We start from the raw sequence: 27,945 nt of genomic DNA, 5'->3' as shown, positions 1-27,945 counted from the left end.
TTCGGAGAAGCCCAGGCTGCATCAGCTCCTCTGCTCCATGTTTGCTGGGGATATTTTTTGTTTTCCCTGGCTGTCTTGCAGGCTCCAGGAGGCTGTGGCTTAGTAGGTTGCCCGGTGCTGGTTTAAGCCACAGCAAATTCCCACGTCCCTGCTCTTAGCTCACGAGTGCTGTTAAGTAAAACACATCAGCTTAACCCTCGGTGGAAGAGGTGTGTGCTGATGTGTTCTGCTCGCATGTTTGCGGTGGCTTAGGCTTGCCATAAGCTTCAGTAGCTCGCTGGTGGCGTTTGGGATCAGCTGGAGAGCTAAGCCCTGACAAAGGTGAGATCGTAGAAGAGGGAAGGCGGTGGAGAAGGAGGGATTTGTGAGCTGACTCACCTCGGTTTGCTGCTGGAGATTATTGCCTCCGCAGGTGAGTGGTCAGCGCGGTGGGCTGCAGCCCACAGGTGCCCTCCATGGACGTCTCTGCCAGGCTCTGTTTCGGAGGGGGTCGGTGGGGTCCCCTGCAGTGCACTCAGGTGTCACTGAGCCATGCAGCTGGGGCCTGGGGAGGTCCCAGGGCTAGGGACACGCCAGGCAGAGGCCAGCAGAGCTGCAAACACAGAGCCCACTGAGGAGCCGTGGCTGGTCAGGTGTTGGGTCACAGGGCGGGGACGTCCAGGCTGTCACAAAGCACGGGCTCCCCCGTTGCAGAGAAGGGAAAACACGTGTCCCTTTAGAGGGCATCTCTGCCCCCACCTCGTGCCTTGTTCGCTTGCAGGCTGGTTTTCACACTCCTTGCAGCGAGCATCTGCCTGGCAGAGCGGGGTTGCCGCATCCACGTGCGCGTGCGAGGGGGGTAAAGGTTTTCCTCCCTGCGGGGGCTGGGAGGTGGAGGCAGAGGTGAGGCTGGTGCTCTCTGCCCTCGCCACGCACCCGGCTCACCCTGCTCTCTGTGTCCCCAGTGTTTCTGCCCCTCGGGCCGCCCATCATCAGGGTTTGCTCCACCGATGCCCCAGCTAATTTTTGCTTAATGAACAAATTGTGATTCTTACTGCTGCCTTGTCCTTTTGCCATCCCTTCCTGGTTTTTCTTTTTTTTTTTTTTTTTTCTTCTTTTCCTTCTTGTAATGAGGTCATTTGAACTTCTCCATCTAAATTAGCTGTCCTAATAACCAGATGCTCCTGGGGGTGCTTTGGGATGAGGTGGGTGGAGAGAGGAGAAGGAGCTTGTTAGAGGGAGCCTGCCTTCCCCCACTCCTCAAAGCAGCTTTAGCTGGGGGCAGGGGCGTGATGGGACACAATGAAATAGGGGCAGCAGGTGTGAGTGTGCTCTCAGTACCCACCTCAGCGCGTCTGAGGCAGTTGAAGGAAGGGGACCAGCAGTTCTGCAGGAGCATCTGCCACTCGCTGGCAGGAGGAGGCTGGGAGAACTGCTCTGAACAGCACTGTGCTGGTGGGGCTGGAGCCCCACAGTAAAGCGCAGGGGGAAAAGAGAGGGCGAGTGGAGCTGAAGCACTGCGAGCAGTTGGGAGAGCTGTAGCTCCGGTGGGTCTGTCGAGGACAAACTGGAGTCGGGGCTGAGCGCATCTGTTCCCCTTGCACGCCTGCCCTGTGTGCACAGGAAAGGGGTTGCTCGGGGTGCCTGCTGCCATCCCAGTGGGTTCGTGCGGGGCTTGGGAAGCTGCGGGGGGGCATTGCTGCCCCGTGTGCTGGGGATGAGCGCACTGGCTTGTGACCACCCCATCCGGCTGGGGGTCCCATGCGGTTTGGCTGTGAGGCTGCTCGTGGATGCACACCATGGAGCAGGAGCAGGCTGTGCACAGGGGTCCTCTGCCGCTGCCCGGAGGGAGCGTAGTGACAGCCTCGAACAGGCACACGGGGCAGGCTGTGTGTGCGACTAACGGAGCCCGCAGCAAGCGAGAAGTTCAGGCCCTGAGCTGGAAAGCTGACCTAATTTCCAGTTTTTGCGACTTCGGTCTGATTCTCTTTTCCCCTTTCTTCTACAGCAGTTACTTTTGGGTTTTGCTGTGCCCTTTCTCACTGGCTGCTTGAACTCACCCTGTTGCTTTGGGAGATGCATTTCTATCGGCATAATTGTTCCAGCCAGTCGTTAATATACCAACAAGGATACTATTGTAATCGGAGGATTTATTACTACTGCTGTGAAACAACTGTCATGCTATCTTACTTAGCTCTTCGGCTCCCCTCTTGCCTTCTGCCAGCAGCTGAATCAGTGACAAACTGCCCTTTTAAAAAGGTGCAAACGTGCAAACTGGGGATGTTGTTTTATTTTATTTTTATATTTTATTTTCCAGCTTTTACTACAGCATGCTGCAGTGATACAATTGCAAGTGACTTTAGTGCTTCACTATGCATTTCTTGATTGTGCAGCAGCTCAAAGTGACTACATAGTTCAACTTCTCATTTAAAATAAGGCTTAAATATTTGCATGAGGATTAAAAGTATATTCTGACTGCTTTTCTTTAGACCACAGCACAAGTTCTGCTCATCCCTTCAGGAGCTTGAAGTGAATTCCCTGACTTAATTCAGAAAAGTGTATGACTTCCTTTTTAGTTTAGTTAATTAATAGTATTTTAGCTGCTTTTCATTTAAACCTGTCTTTAACCATCCTTAGTTCTCAGTGCAGGTGGGGCTTTACTGAAGGAAAGTAATCCCCAAACCAGATTATTAACACTTGCTTTCTATTTTTCCCGTGGAACCAGGAACCTGTTGCTATACAGTGGTGGGCGAGGAAGAAAAGAGGGAAAAGGTTTGCACAGAGACCGCACAGAGTCACAGCGAAAGTAGGTCTTGGGCTGGTAGGTTTGCCTCCTCGGTTTCTGGTGTCAGGTAGGACCTTGGGCACTGGAGGAAACTTAGAAGCGACAACAACAGGAACAAAGTTTTCCTCTGCCTGTCACAGACCTTGTAGTCGTGACTTAAAAATAAGGCAAGAAAAGGACGCTGCCGGTGGCGTGATCTGCTCAGTTTTGTCTGCTTGCAAAGGTGATGCTTGAAGGTCTTCATCAGTTACGTAGCGTTAACACAGAATGTGTCTTCCTCTGTGCTGAAGGCATTAGGTGAGCTTTTGATTGATGAGGAAGAGCGGGGTCTGGTGTGCTGCAGCACGTATGGATCGGCATGTACAGCTAATTGCCAGGCATGAGGGCTTGCGAGGATTACACTCCTCGTCTGGGTATCTTCCCTGCCTTATCACCACCCTCTTCCTCCTGCCGCATGCACGCACATGAATTTGGATCCTGTAAAGAATGGAAATCAATAGCAGTGTGGGGGAGGGATACAAGGAGCGTGGTTCCCTGAGAGCTTGCAGTGGCTGGGAGAGGACAGGTCCCTTCCAGCTCTCTCTGTGACAGTGGGGTGGCTCTGGTAGCAGACCCTCCCTCCCTCCCTGGGATGGCACAGGTGGCTGCAGGAGGGTTAGCAGATGATGGTGACGGAACGCTGTATCCCTGTGCCTCACACTCCCACCCGCGTTGCCATTCACGGTGCCGCTGGGTGCCTGCCAGCGCTCACCTCTGGACCGGTGGCACTGGCGTTGCAGTCCCTCTTGAGCAGCTCGTTCCTGTCTTGCACACGCATCCGGAGGGGTTGGGGAAGGAGGTTCGTGGCACCAAGCTGGGATCCCTGCAGGGCAACAAGATGTCGTGGGGCAGGTGGAAACATAAGTCTCACACCTGAAAAATCCCTAGCAGTATTTCTCAGCCAGAAGCAGCTCCCTAGGAGTAGGGAACACATGTGTTTGTTCTTCCTAGATAGTTCACATTTGACACTTGGCAAGCTTAGCTCTGTCCAGGTAGTACGAAGTGGGCGTATGGGCGCACAGGGTAGCACCATAGGGTGCCTCTGAAGCAAATCAGTGGGTAAAAGCTGTAACAAAGTCCAAGGGAAGAAGAGGTTGGTGGGTTTTACTTGTCCAACAGTGGCCCTGAGATAGTCCCGTGGTGCTGGGTGGCCTGTGTGAGTTGTTTTACTCCTGCAGAGCCTCCAGTGTAAGGCTGTCATGGTGCTAAGTGATTGTCACAGTGGTGTTTTACCAGCTTGAGCTAGGGAGCCTCTGGCTCCCAGCCTGATGCTCCTCCTGCATTGCTTAACAAGGAAACGGCATCTCCGGCAGGTTTGCTGCCTTGCCTGGGTGTAGGTGAAATATTGGTAGCTCTCTAGTTTGTGACTAGCACATAAAAGCTTTGATAGCCTATTCCCTGGAGATGGTCGGAGTTTTGGATAGCTAAGGGCGAACCATGGGGAAAAGGGAGACACCTGGGTCATCCGACCGTGTGGAGAGAGTTCAGCATGGTACTGGGAGCTACTGGAGATGGAGCTGGTCCTGGGGCTCAGAGGAAAGCCTGTTGAAGGTGTGTGCCAAGTCCAGACCTGGGAACTCCAGCCTCTGCTCCCCACTTGTCTTCTGGGAGTCTGTAGGCCAGTTCCCTGTCCTGAGGTTAGCCTTAATTAGCTCACCAAGCGCACGTCGATTGTGTGTTGCTGAGGTGTGTGTCCATTTGAAGCGGGTTTGACTGGAGCTGTGTGTGCAGGCTTCCTGAGGAGAGGGATGCTCGCTGGTACTGCCGTGGCAAGAGGGGAGCATCTCCTGGCTCCCTGCTCCTCCTCCTCCTCCTCCTCCTCCTGCTGCTGCTAGCCCTGGGACTCTCCCTAGCTGGGTTCCTGACGCCCTCTAGCGGTAATATTTACATTTAATAGCTCAGGAGCTTTCAAAACTTGGCGGGGGTTGTGAGCACCCTGTGCTTAGCAGCCCACCCCCTGCCAAGTACCTGTCCCAGTGCCCTCTGCAGTCGCCTGTGGCTTGGGCGCTAATAGGAAACGATGTATTTCTTGCTGCTTTAAGAAACTTACTGTTTCTGCCCTAAGTACAAGCTCGGTGCTGTCAGCTGCGACCAGGCTCAGCGGACTGGTTCAGGGATGGAGGTAGCACAATAGCTTTGCTCTCAGGAAGTGTTTTTCATCTTCCTGGCCAGTCACTCACTGCCAAACCTAACCTTGATGCTGGAGACACAGGGTTCTGCTGACACCTCCAGGGGGTCATGACAGCTGCAGGGGTGGACTTGTGTTGGAGGACAAGGAGGAAGCAAGGCTGGATGGCGCGTGTAAAAGAGAGGAGAGACAGGGAGGAGCTGGCTGAACACGTGTGCTGCAGCATCCCTCTTGGCTCTGATTCAGGTGCGGCCCTGCTCCCCTTCACACAGTGGTAACTCCCATCTAACCTTACCCTTGGTTTCAGGTGGAGCTCAGCTTGCAGAGTGTCCCCAGAAGCCGTGGTGCTTCCCACAGCAGGCAGCTGCGGGATGAGTGCGGGCAGCTCAGCAGCGTGATGGCTGGCAGCAGAGCCAGCGCTCCCAGCTGAGCGCTGTGCAACTCGTGTCCTGATAAGCAAACTGGTGTCTTTGGAGGCTGAGCAGGGTGACTAGCTTGGGAGGAACTTCTCTTCTGCTAACGCACCTCCCTGCGTGTGGTGCTGTGCCCTGGCAAGCGCCTTTGCGGTGTTCCCTCCTTGCTTTTCTCTCCCATGACTTCCAGGCTTGGTCTGCTCCAGCTTGATGGGCTAAGGTGTGCCTGTAGCCCTCTTGTCAGCACAGGCCAGGAAGGTCTGTGCCTTGGGCTGGTGTGTGAGCCCCTGCAGACCTGCTGCGGCAGTCCCCAGTGCTCCACAGCACTCAGAACAAAATGCTCAGGCTTCTGAAATGAGCTGTGACCTGCTGCCACGTTTGGCTGCCTCTTGAGAACAGCGTTTTCTCCTTCCTCCTACCCGCTTCCCCCGCTCCCCAAACGTGGTACCCAAGGTGCATCTTGCAGTGCAACTATACAGTTGTTTGTGCATCACTGGCCAAGCGTGAGAGCAGTGGTGCGAAGCGCAGAACCTTCCCGCTGGCCCAGCCAGCTTCGGGCTCTTGCCTGTCCCTCCCAATGTCTAATCCTTTGGAAACTGGGATTTTATTTAGTGAGTGGGTCTCTAGTCCTTCTGGTTAGGAGGGTGACACTAACCGAATGTATGTCCATGCCAGGCTGATTTAAGGCAGTGGCCTCAAGGCTGCGTGCAACCTCAGAGTTCTTACTAATGCCTCTAACCAGGAGGATTTTGGTTGAGTTTTTTAACCAGAAGAGCAAGAGGAATGCAGCACAGCGTGTCAGGTGTTACCACAGTTAAATTACAGCCTTTAACAGCGTGCCACCACCTCCTGATTTTTCTCCAAGAATGCATTTTGCAATAGTTTGCCCATGTGGTGTAAAAGATGCTAACCCTCCAGCCAGATTATGACCTGGGAATAAGTCACGGTTCCAGCAGACGAAGCGGTGCCTGTGCCAGCCTCTAACCTGCTCGGGGAGATGTGTGGGAAGCGTTCGCTTAAGGCTCAGCCTTCGGATGGGCTTCCCAGCATCAGTCCTGGGGAGTGGGCAGCTCCAGCGGGGCTAGCAAGCCAAGTGCCTGTCCCCTCCTCGAGTGTGACCTGGTGTCCTGCGGGGCCAGCAGCTCTTGGCCAGAGCGCAGCTGTGCTGCTGAGCAGGGCTGAGGACACGCAGGCAAGTGGTGGGTGCACAGGGCCCTCAGACTGGGGGCGGGGGGGTGAGGATGGGTTCACTTTCTTCACAGACACCCACGTTCACCCCATAAGCTGCTGTGTGGAGGCTGGTGTAGCAGGGCGCTCTGCCTTCGAAGCAGCTCAGCAGGGAAGGAACTCCAGCAAGGGGATGATCAGGTTTAATTTATTCAAATAATGTCAGAAAAGTTGTAAGAGCCCATGCGTGGCTCTGGAAATTATGCAGAAGGGTTTGAAATGAGAAATTTGAATCTTACCGTGCAGGCATTGTGAACCGGCATGGTTAGTTGTTGCTGTCACCACTGGTTTGGGAGTCGGAGGGAAGCGGGAAAGTGAAGCAAGGCGGGATCCTGGCCATGGTCTGCCAAAGGCTGTTGCCGGTGAGCAGGGAATGGGAGCCCCAGCGAGGAGCATGAGAGAAAGGGAGGGAGGAGGAGACATGGCTGCAGGGATGGAGGCAACAGCCTGTAAACGGCTTTACCAGGTACTTTCCCTGTCAGGGGCAGTAAATTCCTTGGGTGGTGAACACGTCGTAGAAGCAAATGCTCCTATCCAGGCTGGATGCGGGAAGGTTTCCCTCTCGTTTACTCTATCTCTTGGCTTTTTTCTTTTCTCTCTTCTGCTTTTGACTTTTCTTCCCGTAAATAATCCCAGTGGTTGTCTTCACTGCAGCTCATTGCTTTCTGTAGCTGTGCCTGAATGAAACAGATGCAGCTTTTGGCAGCTCAGCTAATTTTATCAAATCTTCCAGTGCTGTCAATGAAACCGAACTGAGATATGGTAATTATATTCCACCAGTACGCGGCAAAACCGTAGGCATTAACAGGCTCACTAACGCTGCCTTGTCTGCAGAGCTGGGGAGAGGGTTTGCATTCTTCTTTTCACCTGACGTTTCTTGAGACAGCAAAGTCTAGAAAGGCTTCTTTTTAAGAAAGTCTGTCTTCTGGTGGGAGAACCTCCTGCTAAAATTAAGATGCTTGTTAGCGTCAAGTAGAATTGGGGGGCCGCACTTTTATTTTAGCAGCTGTACTTCTTTTCCTCTAGTTAATCAACTGGAAAAGTAGCCAGCAGTTTTATTACCGGGTGCCTTGACACGGCTGTGTCCCGGGGGCAGGCACTGGCCAGGCTGCAATTGCATTGCTGCCCTCAGAGGAGCCTCTTCCCTCTGAATGCAGAAACCCCTTCATTTGGCCTGCAGGGTTCATTAAAACATGAAACGATATAAACAAAGGAGAGGGGGATTGGATCACCGGGCTTTTTAATGATGGAAGATTAAAGGAATTAAGTATGTCTAGCTTGGCCCCACCGGTGACTGAGGGGCAAAGACCATGCCAGAGCTCAGGGGTGGCTGAAGGATGTGGGCAGGAGGAGGGTCACGAAGCATGCTGCCGGGGCGCGGGATGAAGGGGAGCCCACCCGTGACGAACTGCCTCGATGGGAAGCGGGTGTATTAAGCTGTGCTGCTCTGCAGCGTGACGGAAAACCCAGTGCAGTCACTGGGGCCGTTGAGAGCAGGAATTTAAGCGCACCGCTGGAGTGTGTACTGCAGGTTGCGGTCTTTCCCAGCCAAGGGTTTGGGGGATGATTTTCCTCCTTTGGGGAGGTTAAATGTGAGCTTAACAGGGTTTGCTAATGCTTAACAATTAATGACAATCGTAAAAGAAACCTCTCCCCCTGCTCTCCTTTAATGCATCTAGGCTTTAGGCTCAGCATTTTGGCATTGCTAACACGGGGGCTGTGTTTCTGTCCCCCTTTGCAGTGATCCCTGACTCGCTGCGAGTGACAGCGGTCCCACAGACACTGAACAAAGTGGAGCGTGACTCCCTGGAGCTGAAGTGTGAGGTGTCCAAGAGCACAGCCCAGCACAGCCACGTCTCCATCGCCTGGTACCGGCAGCGAGGCAGCGAGATGCCCGTGGAGATCATCTCCCTCAGCCGCGACTTTGTCTTGCGGGCTGGCAGCGCCTATGCCCAGCGGCAAGCCACGGGGGACGTTCGCTTGGACAAAGTTGGGGAGACCACCTCAAAGCTCACCATCTACAACCTGCACCCATCGGATCAGGGCGAGTTTTACTGTGAGGCAGCAGAGTGGATCCAGGACCCGGACAAGTCTTGGTATGCCATGACCCGCAAGCGTTCCCAGGGTGCCATCGTCAATGTGCAAGCCACCGGTCAGTGTCTTCTCTGCCTCTTCTTGCTTGCCTGGGCGGTGGGAGGAGGCTGGGGCTTGTCTCCCTGCTTTGCCGTGTGCCCCGCTTGGGAGGCTGCTGGTCGGGTGAAGCATGGCAAGGGAGGGCCCAGGCGCTGCCTGTGGGCAGAGCCAATGTCAGCAAAGAGCAACCAGGGGATGCCAGGGCAGCGCAGGGGCTTGTGTGGCAGGCCCTGTCCTCTTGACGTGGTCAGTGGTCTGGGGCTGACACAGGAGCTAAAACATACCTTAAGCGCTTGGTGCTAGCACAGGCAATGAGAATATTGGTAAGGGAGGAGGGTAAGAGTGACACGGCAGAAGATAAAACTAAAAATTTCAGCAAGCGCTGTATTGCACAAGGCCCATTTGCAAATCGAAATCCTTCTCCCAGCCCGAAGCACAGGTTCCTGCTAAGGATCTGAAGACGCAGCTGAGCTCTTTCTTCCTCTGTGATGTGCCCCAAGGCCCTGCCTTTTGACCCTGGTTGAGCTGGGTGCGAGTAGGACTAGGCGTTGGGTCTCATCCCACAGTGCCACTGGATGCTGGTCTCACAGTAGAGCTGCTCCCAGGAGCAAAGGCTGAAGGAAAGCTCTAGGACCGGGGCAGCTCTTGCGTGCTGGGCAGCAAGCTGCCTCTCCTGCAGCACAGCCAAAAACAAAGCCCCTAACAAAAAGCAAAAGCACAGCAAAACCAAGCCCCGAACCCCTTCATCTGCAGATGTGCGTGTCTGAGGGTTGTCGGCCGTGCAGGAGGTAGCAAGCTGTAAATACCTCACATGAGCTTGCCGAGTCTTCTGCTGGGCTTTGCCATGCTGATGTGAGTTGGTGTGTCTCTCCCCAGATAAGGATTTCAGTGTCCGGCTGGAGACGGAGAAGCGGACGTACATCGTGGGTGAGCCGGTGGAGTTCCGGTGCATCCTGGAGGCGCAGAATGTCCCTGACCGCTACTTCTCCATCTCCTGGGCCTTCAACAGCTCCCTCATTGCCAGCCTGGGACCCAATGCTGTGCCGGTGCTCAACAACGAGTTTGCCCAGCGTGAGGCCCTGGGCCAGCTCAAGGTAGCCAAAGAAAGCGATAACGTTTTTGTGCTGAAGATTTACCGCCTCCGCCTTGAGGACAGTGGCAAGTACAACTGCAGGGTGACAGAGCGGGAGAAGACCGTGACGGGGGATTTCATCGACAAGGAGAGCAAGCGACCGAAAAACATCCCCATCGCTGTCCTGCCACTCAGTAAGTAGAGACTTGTCCATCCCCTCCTGGGGCCATTGCTCTACTGGGCAGCTAGCTGGTGAGGCCGTGACGTACCCAGATTTTGGCAGTGGGGAAGAGGGAGGATAAGAGTTTGCATGCTGTGGAGGCTTGAAATCCCAAGTGGAAAGATTTATTTTATTTTTTTAAAATGGGAAGGGGATGATAGAGAAGGAGGGTTATGTGCGGGGAAACACGCACCCACCTTGGTAATGACACCAAGCTGGCGGTTTCGTCCTTGAGCTGAAGGTGCACGTGACAGCCTCTGACTTGCTCCTCACACCTCTCTCCTCGCCCTGCTCTGCGGGGAGCTGGGTGCTCTAAAGTACTCGGCAGACATGATGGGGAGACCAGCTTGGCCTTGGTTTATCCAAAGAGCTGCTAGGGTCCTGCCGTTGAGTGGCTGTTGTTGAGCTGTACTGCGTGAGGGCTGTCCTGGGAGAAGCCAGGGTTCATGTGCTTCTCGAGCCCCGGGTTGCTCCTCAGCTTGCAGCTCTGTCACGGTCACTGTGTGTCTGCCAACCCTGGTGAAAACAACCCTGCTGGAGGCTCGCCTGAATGCCTTTTATGTTTGTCAGGCAAACATGACAAATACAGAAATAACAGGTTGGGAGGACTCCTTCCTTGTTTTGTTCTCTGGAGCTCGGGTCGCTGTGGCATGGTGAGCCATGCACGCGTTGCCCAGGCTAGCCTGGCAGTGGGCTGTGACTAAGCAGAGGGTAGCTGCGAGAGGATTTTGTGCGATGTCTGCTGTCTCTTAGGTTTGTAGGAAGACGCAGCCCTTTCCTCTAGCTCTTTTTTCCCCTCCTCATTTCTTCAAAAGAAATTCTGTTTCTTTTCTCTCCTACTAATATTTGGTCTCATTTGTTTGGCTTTGAAAATTACTCTAGCTAAAATTTTTGCGTTTGACAAATGCCTAAAATGTAGTACTTTTAGGCACAGCCACCTTGCAGACAGATTTCGTTCTTGCCGTTTGATAAATCACCAGCTCTAGGAACAAATGTGATGGTTTTTAAAGGGTGCTAAGCGTCCATAACACTGACAAAAGAAAGCAAGAGTAACGAGCGCTCAGTATATCTGAAAAGACAGCTGTAAAGCCGTACACCTCTGGGAAGCTCAGGATACCGTGGGTTTTTTGATGTTACCAGAATTTGATAGCTACCTCTAGTGTCATTAGCGATGGGAGTTGGGGAGAGCTTCTCCCAAAAGCTGTTGTAGGAATAGACGTGGCAAGATGGTGATCAGGATGACGTGCATTGAAAAGCCCAGGGAGCTGGAAGCTTTTTTTTTTGGCAGAGCCAGTTGCATGTGGTTGATGTTGTAGCAACACAAATTCCCTCAAGTTTTGCTGAGATCCCATCCCGGACCTGCGACCAGAAGATGCAGCAATGTCTCGTGAGCCGTAGGCAGAGAGATTTCTCCCAGCTTTGGCCTACGCCTGATTTGAGTGTGCAAGTCACCAGGAGCAGCTCGCTGCCCACAAAGCTGTTTTTGGATGTGGTCATGCATGAGGTTAAGACGTGCCTGGACCCAAATGCGTGGGCAGTTTCCTGCACCTGGTAGAAAGCCTCTCTGGCCGGCAGCGTCCTTCTTGCAGACCAAGAAGTGGCAAGTGTGTGTCATCTCCCCTGTGTGTATGCGTTTCTCTCCTTAGAGACCAGCATCTCCTTGGAGATTATCAACAATGCCAGCAATGTCTTGGAGGGAGAGAGCCTGCGCTTTGGCTGCAACATACGCTCGGGCTTTGGGCCCCAAAGCCGCCTCTCCGTCACCTGGCAGCTGGTGGACAAGCTGAACCGGCGCAGCGAAATCGTGCGTCTGGATCGGGAGGGCACCCTGCAACCAGGCCCCTCGTACGCTGAGCGCAGCAGCTACGGGGGCATCCAGGTGGAGCAGGTCCGTCCCGGCTCCTTCACCCTGGAGATCTTCAACAGCGTCAAGGCAGACGAGGGCCACTACGAGTGCCGGGTGGCCGAGTGGACGCGGACTCTGGATGGGGAGTGGCAGATGGTTGGGGAGCGGCACGCGGGCACCCCGGTGTCCATCACTGCTCTAGGTGAGTACTTGAGGCGCAGGGGGCCACGGGGCCGTGCTCCCTCTGTGGCCAGCCCCCCCTTCAGAAGGTCACCTGCGAATAACTGGGGCTGCTCTCCGCACTCCAGCCCTTGCTTGCTGGCCAAGTGGAGATCCCTGGCAGCCCACCCGCAGCTGCTGGTAGGTTGGTGCAAAACTCCTGCGTGCCCCGTTGTGTGTGGGGGCAAAGTCTGAGGGGTGGCTGTGGCAGGAGCAGGGCAGGGGGTGGCTAAGGAGAGGGGCAGTGCTTCCAGCGTCCTTCTGAGGAGAGAGGCTGCCAGTCCCATGACGTGTCCCCCCAGCACTGGTGAGCAGTGCAGTGGTGGTGCTCCATCAGCAGCCTGTGGGCACTGAAGCCTCGCTGTCTGCCCTGGGTAAACCTTACCTCCACTCGCCAGGCCAGGAGAGCAAAAAGCTGGGCATCTGTTGGCCCAGCCACCAGAAATGACTAGCATCTCTTGACGGCGACAGAAGCCTGCGGAAGACATGGATCAGGAACGGTCCTCATAGCTTCTGCAGGGAGGCACTGAGCTGCTGGCCTGCAATCACAATGTTGTCCATGCCCAAGCCGAACCAGCTCCCGGGATCATTGGTACTGTGCTCTGCCGAGGGGCTCCTCCATTCCAAACACAGTGCAACCACGTCAGTTTAGGAGAGGGCGGGTAGGGCATTAGGGATTTTGCACAGATTGTGAATTGCTTTGGTCCCGCTCAGGCCTTGCTGTATTAAGCCCTGGACTCGTTTCCAGAGCGCTCTGCAGAAGACTGAAGAAGGGATGTCTGCTCCTGTGAGGCTACTGATTTGCAGAATGCCAGCGCTATAAACAATCTGGGAGCTCTGTTGAAAGGTTGAGATAAGAATTTCGGTTGGTGAGGTTTTTTTGGTTCCCTGCAGTATTAAACTTAAGCTTTGGCAAGATGTGTGAGAGACCAGACTTCAAAGCTGTATCGTATTCTGATTAGAATCTTGCTTTTTTCCTCCTTTCCTCCCCTTCACTTTGGACCTTTCAGAGGCTGTTCTGTCTGGAGCTAGAAATCTTTGCTATATAGCTTCCGAAAGCACATAGGGACATTAGTTTGTAAAGAACTAAAGGCAGATACTTACCTGGTTTTAATGGCACCTTCCTTCTGAGGTCAGCAGCATTTGTCCTGCCGTAAGTTTATGTATTGGCCCTTCTCTCTACTCGGCCACTTGTAGAAGTGTTGAGATTGAGTGCTGAGATTTTAAAATGTATCACTTTTGCTCTTGTTAAAATTTGTAAGATGCTCAGAATTGCCCAGCAGCAGTTCTAGAAGATGTGATGGAAAGGTAGTTGTCCCTGCTCCTCTGCTCCTTGTCCCAGAGAAATCTCCAGCGATTGAACATGTTCTGTCAAGTCCTAAGAAATTCCTAGGTCCTCTTCCTATAACTAGCAAAGCTGCAGTAGCTTATGAAAATTTAGGGGAGAAAATGTTGAGTATTGTTTCGTTGCTGCTGAATCTGGTATTTTTTGTTCAGCGCAGTGGTTTTGAAGTGCCCTGAGAAACTCAAATGGAAGGTGCTAAGAAGGAGCAAGAGAGGTTTATGGCTACAGAAATTGCTAGTAAAAAAAAAATGCAGTAAATTTAGTGACACTCACACTTCAAGTTAAGGTCTAATCGTTTACTAGTCTGCCAGGGTAAGAAACTCTTTAGCTGTACCAGCACAAATGATGTTTAAACCCATAAATCTGTCCACAGGGTGGTTCAGAAGCAATAGCCAGGAGAGCGATGTGACGTTGGATGAGACCAGATGTCCCTGAACTTTTGAGGATCTCAAGTGCCTGGCAGGGACTTAGTTCTTGGCTGGCTGGGGGAAGGAGTGGGCAGGCAGGGTGAGATGGGGGGCTGCTGCGTTCTTGTAAGGAGGTCCTGCAGCAAATCTGCCCCCTTTATGCGTGGCTTCTCTCCTTTTGTACCAAGTCCTGAAGGAAGCATGGCCTTTGTGTGTTAACCTGAGTGCCATGACCATGTTGGTTGAGTTGAGGACATGAGAAGCACACCTGGCTTTTGTATGGCAGTCAAGAGAAATCCCTTCGGGAAGCTTCCTTGCCCAGGGCAACTGGAGATTCAACTTTTAAGAAGTCAGCTGGTCTTGGTGGAATTAAGTTGGCTTTCTAGGGCCGTCGCTGGCTCAGTGATGCTCTGAGCTGGGCCCAGTAACATGCTGGCCAGGACAGGAGGGCTGCTGCTGGCTCTGAAGGTAAGGGCTTATGTGGGGATGAGATGCAGCAGTCCTGCAGGGGAGACAGCCTGGGTCTCACTCTCTTCTCCTGGGTAATCACTGAACATGTCACAAGAGTCTTTAATCCCAAAGATTGACCTGTTTTCTCAGTAGTGACATGTCCTGGAGCTCTGGCACGGTGACGCCGTGGGGCTGCAGAGGCGCTTGCTGGAAGCAGGCGGATCCAGCAGTGTCCGTGCAGCAGCTCTGCGGGTTGCAGGGAGCTCCCGGCTCGTCTCCCAAACTGTAATTTCGAGCCAGTGGCAGGCTGAAGCTCTGTGCTGATCCAGAAGACATTCCTCTTTCTACTGGGCACTGGCAGGGCTCTCGTCCAGCAGCAGCAGCCGCGCCAGGTGCTGGGGTGGTTGGCACTGAAGGGGGAGGGAGGAGAGCTGCCAGCCGGCGTGGGGCACCCCACGGAGCCTCCTGAGAAAGGAGCGCTTCTTGGGGAGGTTCCTGGTAGAAAATGAGGTCCCTGCTAAATCTGCTGGCTGCGCTGAAGTGATTACAAGAGAGGAAAATACTTCTTTCTGCAGCGCAGAACGTTACTTTTGAATTACTAATAGACTGCTGGTTTTAAAGTCCCCTAAACAAGGTGCCGGGGGTAGACAAGTCAAAACGTATTGACTGGCTTAGAGTGCCGTACAGCCTAAAGGATAACTGCCTAAAGCTGTCCTGGAGCTGTGATCTGGAAGAGAACAAAAGCCATGCTGTGTGAAGAACAAGAGCAACCTGTTTCTTTTTTAGTTGCCTCCATCCTGGGGATTTGTAACCACTGCCAGCTCTCCGATGCATGAACGAAGGCTGCTGCTTGTTACTGTCCTCATCTTCCCTTCACCTGCCGCAACCAGCCGCAGGCTGGGTGTGGGGAATGGGGGGGGCACCCCCTGCCTGAGGGGTGGATGTGGACTGCGGGGTCTGCAAGCTGTCAGGCTGATGCTGGGTAGCTGCAGTGCCTGGTGCTGCTCCCTTGCTGCTGCGCTGCCACGTTTTCGTCCGGGGCTGTGGCAGCCTGCAGAGGCTGGCTGCTCACCCTCTGGGTTTAAAAGATCTGGCTTGTCTGGGCAGAACACACCCAAGTGTGTTTTTGCTGCTGCTTTTCGTGCCGCTTTGCAATTGCAAATGAGGAGCCGGCACAATGCAAGCGGCTGATTACTCCATGCCCACGACTGGGTGACCACACTCTAGTTTTTGTGTGCCAACAGCCTGGACTCACTAGGCAGGTGTCTCTTAAAGCCCTCTTCTCTCTTTCCACAGAGGCCGGCTTTGCTGTCACAGCTATCTCCCGCACCCCTGGGGTGACCTACAACGAGTCCTTTGACCTCCAGTGCATCATCAAGCCCCACTACCCATCATGGGTACCCGTGTCTGTAACGTGGCGTTTCCAGCCAGCAGGCAGCACAGAGTTTCATGACCTGGTCACCTTCACGCGTGATGGCGGGGTCCAGTGGGGTGACAGGTATGCGGGTTTCCGGACCCGCACTGCCATCGAGAAGGCTGAGTCCAGCAACAACGTGCGCCTGAGCATCAGCAGGGCGAGTGACACGGAGGCTGGCAAGTACCAGTGCGTGGCTGAGCTCTGGAGGAAGAACTACAACAGCAGCTGGACGCGGCTGGCAGACAGGACCTCCAACCTGCTGGAAATCAGGGTCCTGCGGCCAGGTGAGTGCCAAGAGCACAGGAGAGGGGCTGGGGGTGTGTCATGGGGATGGGGTATTTACCAGTGCTGCAGTGGTCTGTCTGGAGTGAGGACCCCTCTCATGGCTGCAACTGGTGTCTCACACTTGTACAGGTGGAACTGCTCGGCTCTTTGCCCGCAGATGTGTTGGAGCTCCCTTATCCACCTCTGGGGAACCGGGTCCTCTCTTTGTTCCTTGTATGTTGGCCATGGGGCTTTCTTCTGGGAAGTGAGGTGACTGAAGCTCGGTCCAGTTTCTGGACTGTTCCTGTGAGATGGAGGCAGCTTTGAGATTGATGGCTCCATTCATCAGAGCAGACTAACCTGGGAAGGAGGGGAGAGGGATGGGGCAAACAGGGTCAAGGAAGAGAGACATGCTCCCACCAAAGCCTGCATGTGCGTCTGTGCCATGTGAGGTGCCGCAGCTCTTGTCTGGTAACTGGCTGCATCTCTCGCTCTGCTGGAGGCATCTTCAAAAGCAGCTGGCGATCACAGAGCGTGACTTTCATCCCCGCTAGAAACCGAGCCCTTTGCAGCGGGAAGTCACCGAGGCCGTGGGTGCCCACACAGAGTGTGCAACAGCTGGGCAACAAACGCCTGGCTTGGCAGCGAGAGTCAGAAAACCTACAACGTGCTTATTCTCCCTGTGCAGCCGGTGGAGAGAGCTGGGTCTTAGCACTGATACTTTGGTGGTGCCTTCTATTGTCCACAAAGGGTGCGAAGATACGTCTGCAGTCAGGGCAGCTTGGGCCATCGCTGAGCTGAACGGTCCATTGCTGTCTCTGCCTTAGGGCTGGAGTTGATGTGTGGAGCGAGGCTTTTAGCACCTTCAGGACTCTTGGCTCAGGTCCATGCGGTTTGGTAGTCCTCCCTTCATGTTCCCGTGCAGAGGAACTGCTTCCTAAGGTCTTTCTTCTGGCTTAGGCTTTGTGCTTTTCCCCTCGGTGGCCCTTTTCATACTCCCCTCCACCTTCCCCAACCCTTAGTATGCGTTTAGAAAAGTCGGGGGATTCTGTGACTTTCAGGTGCCTCATGAGTTCTCCGTCATCTTTCTTCCGTCTCTCATTCCTTGCCTTCATCTCCAGGTTAATCTTTGCCATTTATCTTGATTATCCTGCCTTGTGATACGTGTTTTACTGCTGGCAAGGTCAGCTTTGTGATGTTCATCATTTTAGCTTATTTCCCTAGGAGGCAGCGTTGACTGGATATGGTCCCTGGAGTAACATGCTTCTTCATGGCACATCTCTGTGCATGCATACATGTGTGAGGGGGAGAGAAAGAAATCCTTGGTAACAGCTTCCAGAAGAGACCCTCTTTGTCATAGCTCAGGGTGGCAAGGAGGACATTCAAAGGACATGTAAACTGTGCTCTGGCAGCCAGTTCTTCTTTACTGGAGCAGTAACCATCAAGTGATGCCTTAACAGAACAAGTCATCTAGGTCTCCATGGTTTTTACCTCTCCCTATCCCCCTGCTGCTCGACAAAACTACTGCTACACAAATCTTAGCTGTCAGTCCAATGAGCCTTGCATAATGTTTCTGGTTTTATGGCTTACAAAGGGAGGTGGAAGAGAAGAGAGGGACTTCACAGAGCGTCCCCAGTGCCATGGTTGCACACTCTCTGTGCTTTGTCTCCGTGTCCAAGGCAGCCTCTGAGAGCAGGTGGTTGATGTTCTCCACAAATGCAATGCCAGCAGTCACACCAGTGACTGCTGTGGTTCTCTCTGGTGTTGCAGGCTGCAGAGGGTCACGTCACATCCTTGCTGGGTCTTTGGCTGGATAATTTCATGATGATTTCCAGAGAGGATCCAGGATGACGTGGGAGGCACCTTCCTTGGACACCTCTGAATGAATATCCTAGAGCCTGCCCAGTCAGACCTGTGCTGGTGAAGCAGGGGCTGGTTTTCAGATGAATATCCAGGGCTTCTTCAAAAGGATTGAACACCTGAGAGTGCTGTCGGTCTAATTCAGTGTCTCTGTCATCACCTTAATCTGAGATGCCTTTGGGCTGCTGTTGGGTATCTTAGTCCCAGCTTTCTCATCCATATGCCAGTGTGTTTGGGGTGAACTATCTCCACTACCGATCCACTGAGGGACGCTGTAAAGGCTTGTCTGAAGGTCTTTTGGCAAATTGAGCCAGCATGTGTTTCCAGCTTGGACGTTAACGCTGGGATTCTAGTTTCCTCTTAAACCTCTGCTCCCTGTTCGTCAGAGCGACCTTTCCATTCGGCAGGTTCCAGGTGCAGATGTGGCAGTTGATACAAGTCAGCCTTTAAAGTGTGTTCAGGTGAGAAAGGTAAAATAGCGGTTGCCTGATTGCTTCACTAGCCTCTTGGCTTTGTGAAATCCCACATCCTCAAGGAACAGGGTGCTGAAGCTTCTCCTGGTGTGCTGGTTTGCGGATGCGGTGCTCAGGCTGGCTCTCCTTGGCAGTCCTGCAGTGGGTAGTGTTCGTAGATGTCATCGGTGCTGGGTGGTAACTGCAGAGGTGGCAGCGCTGGGTTTGCACTGCGTGTGTTAATGTGGCTGCGAAGTCATTTCCCCTGCGGCTGTTTCATGGCCAACAGGTAATGGTGAGGAAACAGCAGCAGCTTGAAACACTCCGGTCCTTTCCTACTACCAGGAAGAAACAAGCGGTATTTGAGAAATGAAACACACGGCTCCTGAAGAAGGGAGCAAATGAGGCGGCAGCATTAACTCAGCTCTGAATACAGGGTCTGTAAGCAGGATGGCACAAGTGTCCTGCTTGGCATCTGGAGCCAGATTTGGCCGTTGGGTGTGACATTCCCGACCTCTTGGGCTTGAAGCCGTTATACAGACTGGCAGTGTGAGGAAGAGCCCTACAAAGGGTGCTGGCTGCGTGAGAGCTGATAGAGAATTTACATATCACGAGGGCACCGGTGTTCATCACCTGCTGGTGCGTGAAACCTCACCAGCAGCAGCAGTAGGATCTGGAGCTCCCTTTCGTGGCCTGCCCTTTGGTGTCATGCAAGCCTGCACGCCTTGGGTTGCAAAGCAGAGGGAGGGTTGTGCACAGGCAGGGACACGCAGCCCCTCGTGTGTGCTTTGCGGGGAGTGAGACCTGCACTGCTGTAGGGCAAGCGCTGGGTTCCAACTTCTGGAGCCTGGGGCAGAAGTCCCGGCTGGTGTGGGGGTCCAAAGGGCAGGATTGTGGACCAGCCTGGCTAGATTGTCTGGGGCTGTTTCATGTCCTTACAACGCAGCGTTCTCCTTTTGACTTTTGAGCTGCGTGTTGTTTCTTTCTCAGTGAGCTCATGTTGCAGCAGAGGGGGAGGAACGATGAAAGTACGGCTCCGTTCATGCCAGCTGCTTCCCTGAAGCCAAAGCTGGCGGGAGACCACACACAGGAGCGCAGGCTGAGCTTGGAGCGAGCCCCAGCTGCAAGGTGGAGGTTTCTTCCTGCCCACATCCGTGTGTTTGGGGCTCCCTTTCTGCTGCGGTACCTGGCCTGCCTCTGACACCCCGATTTTTTCATCCCTGAAAGCTGAGGCTCACCCTTCCTTTCCCCCAAGGCTTCACCATTGTGTTTGCTTCTAGAGACGTTGCCCTGCCCTTTGCACACTTGCCCTTTTCCAGGTGGGGAAGAGCATCCTCCGTGCAAGCTTTACTGGGCTGGTCTGCAAGAGATCAGTCAGGACAGATGTCCCCTTGGAGGGGACAGGTTTGGTGACTCCCTGGCACTTGTTGATCTCTCAGGTTTTATGGGAGGTAGAGGTGCAGGTGGTTCCTTTTGAATCCAGGTGACCCTGGAAGCATTTGGATTTGGGCTGAGCTCTCTGTGTGAGGACACCAGCTGAGCAGTACCCCTCACTGATCTCTGCCCCCTTTCTCCCACAGCATGGAGGGGGAACGGTGCCTGTGCTCCGCGTCCTGCCCAAGGGAGGAGGGTGATAGATAGATGCATGTGGGTCAGGGGGAGACCCAAGGGCTGTCAGGCAGGCTCTGTTCCCAGCCCCTCCTTGCATCTTGCTTCTCCCTGCCAGGTTTTCAGGACGGAGCAGCCGAGGCGGGAAGTGCTGTCTGGGAGCAGCACGTGTCTGTGCAGCCTGCGGGACTCAGACAAGGGCAGCAGACAGTCCGTGGCGGCACGGGGATGATGGGGCCTGCGCTGCAGACTGGGCAGGTTAGGACATCTGGATAGGACTCTTGCAGCGAGGAGGCCTGAGCAGGTTTGTGCTGGTGCATTAAATTGCCATTGTCCTCGTGTGCATTACCGCACTTACCTTTCCCCTGCAGCACAAGTGAGTGATTCAGCAGAGCTTTGAGAGGGCCTGAGGCCTGAGTGCTGGGAGGTCTCTGGCAACAGCAGAATAAAAAAGTAGAGCTTCGCACAAGCAGGAGGTTGTAGCAATCCCCTGCTGAGCACACCCCCCACCTTTCATGCTCAGGCACAGACCTGTCCATCCCAACCTGCAGCGTACCCCCCTCCCCGTGCCCCTGCGCTCTGCCTGCCCCTCCAGCCTTGCACTGTCCCTTGGCCAGTTCCTTCGTGACTAGCACTGGAGCAGGTGCATGGGGAGAAGCTGCAATCGCCTCTGTAAATCTGCCCTCTTGCTGCCTGGTTTTTGACAGTAATGAACATGGGAGGAGGGATGGGGAGGGGCGGCGGGGGATGATAACTGAGCAGACGCCAGGGGTGCTGGGCTCCTTGCTGCTTTTTCGCAAGCTGGGCTACGGCAGATTGATTGACCTGGGAGCTGTCGAGCAAACAAGGCAGTCAGGCTCTTCATTAGAGCATTAATTAGCTTCCAGGGGTTCTCCAGGGGATGCTTGGTAAAGTTTGGTTTATTAGGAGCTGTCAAGTTGAAACCATTGTGGAGGGGGAGGGTGGAGGCTCCTGAAGCTGGCCTGGGAGAAGCTGGGGAGGCTTGTTCCTGAACCTTACTTTCAGAGTGGGGTGAGCCAGAGCCGTGCTTGCCCTGAAACGCTGCGCCCGAGTGGGTGCAGAGCGCTCTGCTGTTCTCCTGCTATCCACAAGAAACCACCACTGGCAGCAGCCTGACTGTGTTGGGCGAGCAGTGGCCAGAGAAACTTAAGGAACGGAGAGCAAAGGACCTCTTCGTTACCTTTGTTACCTCTTTGTCCAAGACCATCCCTGGCAGCCTCAGAGGGACTGCTCAGTATCCCGCTCATCCTTGTAGATGGATGTGAAAGATGCTTTTTCTACAATGGGTGGCCACTGGGGTACTGACCAGACTCCTGAATGGAGGCTCAAACAAGTGTTTGCAAGGGCCACAAAGCGCCTACTGAAAAACCTGACACTTTTTGCGGCTGCCAGCATCCAGCAATGAAGTTAAACAAGGGAAGTTAATGAGCTGGAAACTTCCTTACAGAAGTGAAGTCTGGCAACTGAAGTTTGCTGCTTACTTGATCCCAGAGTGGTTTTGCTCCATAGAATAGCACTGCTTCCCTGCTTTACAGCTGCCTGCTCCATCTGGCAAATCGTTGTACTCTTGCTTGAGTGATGGAGGAGTCCAGGATGTGTGGAGAGACAGGAGGCTGTTCAGCAGCAGTTGTGACTGCGGCGCAGAGCAGTCTCCTCTGCCCTGGCTGCTCGAGGACTTGCTCCTTTCCCTTCACTGCCAGTGGGTTAAGACCTGCTCTTCTGCCTCCGAGCTGCTGCTCTTTCCTGTCAGCTTCCAGCACACTGAACAGACAAAATGAAGGGGTTCAGTGTTGCAGGACCCAGGGCTGTCCCCTTGCGTAGACCTGCGTTAGTGACCCAGCTGGAATCCTTTTTCTTTTCCAGGTAGCACAGGAGGGTTTGCTTCTTCCACTTCTTACCCCTGGTAGTCTCCTACCCCTGCACATTTGCCTTGGGGAGCTCTGTCCCCACACTTGCCAGGTCCTTTGGGTCAGCTTCCCCACTGAGACTTGCTGCCACCTCCTTGGCACATTTATTTATCCTAGGCTGGCACCCCAGGTTGCTTTTCCTCCGCACTTAGCCATCACACCCTATTCCCAACATCCCTGTGCCCCATCTTCTCCGTGTACCATCACTGTCGCACAGCTGAGAGCCTGCTCTTGTCGCTGCCACTGTGGTGCATAACATACCCTCTAGCATTCAGGCACTGATTTGTAAATACAGTTTTGAGGTGGGATGTTGCCTGTGGGCACACACCCACGTGAGGATGCTCTCCCTGCCCGGCTCCCAGTGTGGTGCTTCCTGGCTGACCTTGTCAAACCAGCTATGGTTTTGCACTCACCAGTATCGGAGAGGTGCTCGGCCACATCGCTCAGCCAGTTAGATCTGGCCCAGTGCAGGTCACGCGTTGGCAGGAGGTCACATTGGTGTCAGCAGAGCCGAAGCACCCAGAGCAAATGCCATCTTGATTCCACAAAACGGTTGCCATGTCGAAATGAGCCCGTCAGCGTGAGCAGCAGGGGAAGGAGCTCATGCTGGATGCACTGCAGCGTTCCTGGCCCCACGCTGGGGATGCTGACACTGGACTTGCAGGGTCAGAGCTGTGATTCGCCTCCCCCTGCCTTTGGTTGCCCATCTGGGAGCAGTGATACTTGGCTCCTCTGCAGGTTTGCACGTGGAGTGTTTCTGCTGGAGCTGAACGTGTTGAGCTGATTGCAGTCAGTTATGTTCAGGGCTTCCCCTGGGGCTTCAGCCTGGAAAATGCACCCAAGGGTGTAACGTGAGAAGTTGGACTTTAAATGTATGAAGCATCTCGGATGCATTTCACTAGGGTGAAGGGTGTGGGAACAGATCCTTGCACCTAGAGGGACCTAACCCAGCTCAGCCTGCTCTGTGTGCCCGTTGATCTTACTGCAGGCAGTCTTGCTTTTCTGCCCCCTAACAAGACCGACCACGACAACACCAGGAGACCTGGGTTGGTTGTATTCAGAATATGCTGCTCTATTCAAATTAACTCTTCCTTTTCACAGTGACTTTTTTTAGGAGCAATTTTTTCACTTCGATTTCAAGGCACTCTGCTTCTCTCTTTGATATCTCCTGAACGGTTTTCCACTCCCGTTTGCTGCATGCCTATACAGAGCCACAGTGTCAGTCTGTTTGCAGTCTGTGCACACGCAGTTTCTTTGATGTTGTCTTGAGCGTCTTCTCTCCACACACTTTAGCTTCTCATCGATTACCTGTTTGCTCTCTTTGGACTAAAATACTCTGCAGCAAACAGTACTTAGACGTTGTGCAGCTCTAAAGCTTTGTACGTCCCTCATGTCCTTGAAGACTTCAAAAGCAGAGTCAGCAGGGACAGCCCCCGGGGGAGAGGGAGCACTGGTGATGACTGGGTTTCCAGCCAGGTGTTGACGGCCGCTCTCCTTCCTTGGTCCATGCATGGAGTGCCAGCCCTTTGGCTGCCCCACTGGTCTCCAAAAGGTGAGTGGCCTTGAGGCCAGCGGGCTCAGTGCTGCAATGGCACGATTTTTCTCTTGCTGCATTCTCAGCTCTCCAGTCAGAGAGCGGTACCCAGCCTGGGTGTCCCTCCTAGCATGTCCAAGCAGCAGCTTTGGCTGTCCATCCTTGTGCCTGGGACCTGTACCATTTGTATTTGTCTTGCTTCTTTATCATGTGGGGTGTTTCTCCTGGGATGAGAAACTACGCACGCCCCATCGGTCCTTTGCACAGCCAGGCTGTGTCCTCTTTTGAGAAGAGCCGCGGTAAACAGGCCAGGCAGAGGGGTGGCCTAGCCCCAGTTACTGAAAATCTCCTGCTTCTTGCCTTCATGAGCATTGGTTCGACAGATGGTCAGGGGGTGTCTTCTGCTGGTGGGACACAGTTGGCTGGACACAATGGCTTTGCTCTTCAACATGACAGTGACCTGCGTAGCCAGGTGGTGCAGCAATGCCCACAATAAGGAAGCAACTTCAGTAAAATAAACCCAGCCACTTCCTCCCGTGATGATTTTACCTTCTGAGATTAATTTCTCTGTGTCAGTAGAACAAACAAGGACAATTTTTAGCTGAATGCTTTTCCAGAAGTTTGGTTCATAAGAGGCTTATTATTTGGGGGTTTCTACCTGTTCTGACATTGGTCGAAGAGTAAATTGCTGGGGTCACTGAACCTGCAATCTGCTTCCTTACAGCAAAGTGGCAGGCTCTGGACACGCTGAACCTACGGCTCAGGGTCTTTTATTTTAACACGTAAACATAAAAGTTGGCTCCCAGGGCAGGGCCATCTTACTTGCTTAAATAGGGATTTGAAGCTGTTAAAAGAAAATTCCTACAGTTTTCCCTGTCCCATATAATAGCAAAACAAGGAGTGCAGGTAATGATGGATCTGTAGCCCATCCTGCAGTAATATTTCCTTGGTCCTTAAGAAGTTCAAGAAGACAATTTCTTAAGAAATGACAGATGGTTCATTTAACTTGGGTTGTTCTTCCACACAGTAGTCGAATTCGCCAGTTAATCTATGGAAGCAGCAGCATCATGAGCATTTAGGGTGCAGGTGGAGCTGATCTAGCACTTCGTTGCACAGAAGGAGATGATCCTCATCCCTGGACACATGCTGCTGGCTGCATGGTCTTGTCCCATTCCTTGTGCCAGCATCAATCCCACTGTGCGCCAGCTCAGTTTACTGAACCTGCAGAAAATTAACCCGGTGGAAGGGAGTAGTTAAAGGTGAGTGGAGTGAGCTAGCTCTTGGGTGGATTCCGTTCGGTCCTTCTCAGGGGACTTTTATCTGCACAGAGGACAGCACTGACAACCTGGGGCTGGCAGGACTGGCGTAGGCATTGTCCAGAAGACCTCATGGTCCTGCCTGAGGTCTGTCTGGAGAGCTTGCTCTCTGGACGACAAGAAAATGGCATTTCATACCATTGGCATGTATCTACACAAACCCTACCAAGGATTTATGTTAAGAAATTTGACTGTTCATGTCCAGCCTCCAGAACAGCATAGGAGTTGGTGTGTGGTGCTGCTGTATGTGTTAGAACTTGTTCTTCAGGTACCTTTAATTACTTCTTTTTCCTAATGGACCAAGTGCTCCTTTGTTTGAAATCTTTCTGATGAGGAGTTGATTAAATATCTCAATATGTTATTTTTTTTTTTTCTTTATCCTCGGTGGCTGTAGCTTGGTACTGAATTTATCTTCCAGTGATCCTATCTTCATATTTTAATTTACAAGTGATCAGTGAGCCGTATATTGTTTCCTGACAGCATACACAACTCATGCTGGGAATCTTTTATTCCTCCCGCCCCTCCTCTTTCTCCTGCAGAACTTTCATTCATTTCAGGGTTTGGCAGGAAGACTTCTGGTTTTAGGTTTGCGGGGCATTTTGCTTTGGGGTATATTTGTGTCTCGCTGTCCTTCAGAGAGTTGTGCTTTCCGGTTCTTGGAGAAGGTCTGGCTTTTCCCAAGCCAGTGGCATGTTCCAGCCGGTGGTCTCTGGCTTACCATGGCTGGCCCTTGGAGGCTGCGGGCTTCCCAGCTTTCTCCATCACTGCAGCTACACGCACGGCCTTTTCCATAGATGCTCACAGATGTATGGCTTCTGGGCTTTAAAGAGACTTTCTGGGTCACATATGTATGCTTCCCCGAGGCCCTGCTTGGTGCCCTGCTAGTTCGTGAGCTGCTCTGCCGACTCCGGCGTGACATGGCTGGTAATGCCAGGCTGTCCCCTAGCTCAGCAGATGTCCTTGTCACTGCCTGCAGTCTTCACGCCACAGCACGAGGTGTGCAGCGATGGACTTGACCCGCTGCCTCTGTGTTTGGCAGGGCAGCAGTCTGACCGCGCTGCTTTTGGGGAGCGTGGGGGCACCCAGCCGCTTGTGCATGGGTTTGGCTGACGCAAGTGCGGGGCTGAAGCTGGCAGGGGTGCAGCAGTGCAGGGTCCACCGCAGGGTTTGAGCAGAAATGCCTGTTCCACTTTGCCACAGCACCCCGTGGTTGCATTTTGGGTGCGTCAGGCTGCGCTTCCCCAAGATGCAGGAGGACAGTGTGCTTTAGGGTGCATGGCCGGCCTCGGGGCTGGGCCGTTGGAACGGGTGGTGGTCAGCGTGGGCGTGCGCAGCTATTTAAGTACCCCACTCATCTTGCTGCAGCAGCAGGCTGGGAGGCTGGGGAGCGGTCTGCGTCTGCTGGGCTGTGGACCTGGCGGCAACTTGCTGAACGTACTGAAACGTGAGTGACTTGGTGGGTTATTCCTGGCGTCTTTCTGTCCCTGAGAGGAGGTGGGTCACAGCCAGCTCCTAGGCTTGCTCTGGGGCTGGGGGCACCCACCAGGCTGTGCTGCAGGGAGCACTATTTGCAGCATTCATACAACGGACAGTAAATTCCAGGAGAGAAGTGTCATGTAGCTGATTTTTAGCAAACGTGAGCAGTACTTGCGGGCAGGCTCAAGCCTCTCAGACCCCAGGGGAGTGTGAGTAGCATTTGGGTGGCACCTGGGGTGATGTGAAGGGGCATGGCCTGGGTGGGTGAAGGCATGCCTGCTCCTTCCCGCTCTGCCCAGGGGCTCTGGGAAGGGCCATCGCAGCATCTTTCCAGGGGAGTCTGGCCGGCCAGGGAGAACAAAGTCGGATTAACAGCCTGATGGCAAGCAGACGGTACTGACCCTGCAAGGGGAGAGGGGGAAAAAAGGTGACCTGCATCCATCGAGACTGGCAGTCATTCAGTTTGGTGGCTTGTCCAGGCACCTGTCTTCTCTATACCAGAAAGGAGGCACCTGCAGAAGTGAGGATTTAGCTTTACAAAATGAGTAGGCTAGAGGTTGCAGGAAGACGTGCGAAGATGGGAGAGCTCCAGCTGTGGATCCTTATTGCTGCTGCAGACAGACGTATATTCTGCGTTTGTTTGCATGTCCAACCCAGAGCAGCCCACGTGCAACCGGGACCTGAGCAGTTTGGGGACCACAGAAACTTTCGGCACTGCTCTGAAACCAGCACTGCTGAAGGTCAAGGCGGCAGGTTGGTGTTCAGAGTCGAAGCCTCAGCTCTTTTTGTCTGCCCGCTTGGGAGGGGGCAGCAGCTGAGCCCTCCTCAGGAAAGGGTTAACATTGTCTCTCCTTCCCATGGAGCTGCTCTCGCAGTAATTCAATCATGTCAGCCTGTTTGCAGGCAATAATTCATTGTTATAGGAACACTACAGTAAAGTGACAAGTTAATAATGGCAGTAATAATGACAGGCAAAGTCTAATGCTATTTCCCTTTCTTCTGCTCCTGTTGCACCAGCAGCCTCCCATGTTGGCTAATGCAATTTGCAACCTCGCTAATCCAGTTTCAGGAGGAATTGTGTTCTGTTAAAAGAGAATAGCAGGAGTTGGGAGCTGTGCTGCCATTTCCGTGCTATCTCTGGGGTGGCTGCCCCAGCACTGGAAGTCTTTGTCTTTACTGTGCTGTGATTTCTGTGCCACACTTAAGCTTAATGAGCGAGGTCTTCCTAGCAGCATCTCGTTTTCTTCTCTTCTGCAAATGCCTTTCCGCTGATGCCTCTTCTCTGGAAAGGCTCACTCATCTTTCCCTTTTGAATATTGGTTTTCTTTCAGTTAACTTGGTAAACATGAGTCACCCACCCCTTGCCTTGCTGAGTCCAAAGGCTGGCATGTGCTTGCCTGACTCCGGTTGCCCCAGTTCCCCGCAGTCATTAATGCAGGTGTCCTTGCAACGTGTGTGGAGGTGGAGGAGGCTCTTCAGCCTTCAGGAAGGGAGAAAGGCTGGCAGGGGGCTGAGGGTTAGTGCACGTCTGAGCCTGTGGCAGGGCAGTGAACCTGCGCAGGGGTCTCTTGAATCCCAGGCAAACATCCTCTGGGAGGAATTTGGGCACTGAGTGGGTTTCGGGCCCCAGTCAGGGAAGTAATGAGGCACCTTTGGGTGGTGACTGCAGGCCGAGAGGTCGGCTGAGTTTGTGCCAAAAGCCTGGTCAGTGCCCTTCAGGATTGTAGGCTGAGGGTGCTGGGGAGAGATGGTTTCCTCGCAAGAAGAACTGGCCCGGGGCCGTGTTCCTGGAAATGAGTCTCCCAGTCAGCCTGCTAAGTCGTGTCT

General features: G+C 53.5%; 1 protein-coding gene across 2 annotated transcripts in view; it reads left to right on the top strand.

Moving 5' to 3' along the window:
• The window catches only part of IGSF3 (immunoglobulin superfamily member 3), a 71,623-nt gene that overhangs the window by 26,874 nt on the left and 16,804 nt on the right, over positions 1–27,945 (top strand). The window contains exons 2-5 of one of the 2 annotated variants that reach the window (XM_037378029.1): positions 8,313–8,723; positions 9,581–9,970; positions 11,643–12,044; positions 15,560–15,964. In XM_037378029.1, coding sequence (XP_037233926.1) covers positions 8,313–8,723; positions 9,581–9,970; positions 11,643–12,044; positions 15,560–15,964 — 1,608 coding nt within the window. The remainder of the gene's footprint in view (positions 1–8,312; positions 8,724–9,580; positions 9,971–11,642; positions 12,045–15,559; positions 15,965–27,945) is intronic. The other variant, XM_037378030.1, reaches the window with a different exon arrangement.

Source organism: Falco rusticolus, chromosome 2, assembly GCF_015220075.1.
Source record: "Falco rusticolus isolate bFalRus1 chromosome 2, bFalRus1.pri, whole genome shotgun sequence".
In the NCBI taxonomy this organism is placed as follows: domain Eukaryota; kingdom Metazoa; phylum Chordata; class Aves; order Falconiformes; family Falconidae; genus Falco; species Falco rusticolus.
Note: the sequence above shows the minus strand (reverse complement) of the source record. Positions and strands in the feature narration are given on the sequence as shown.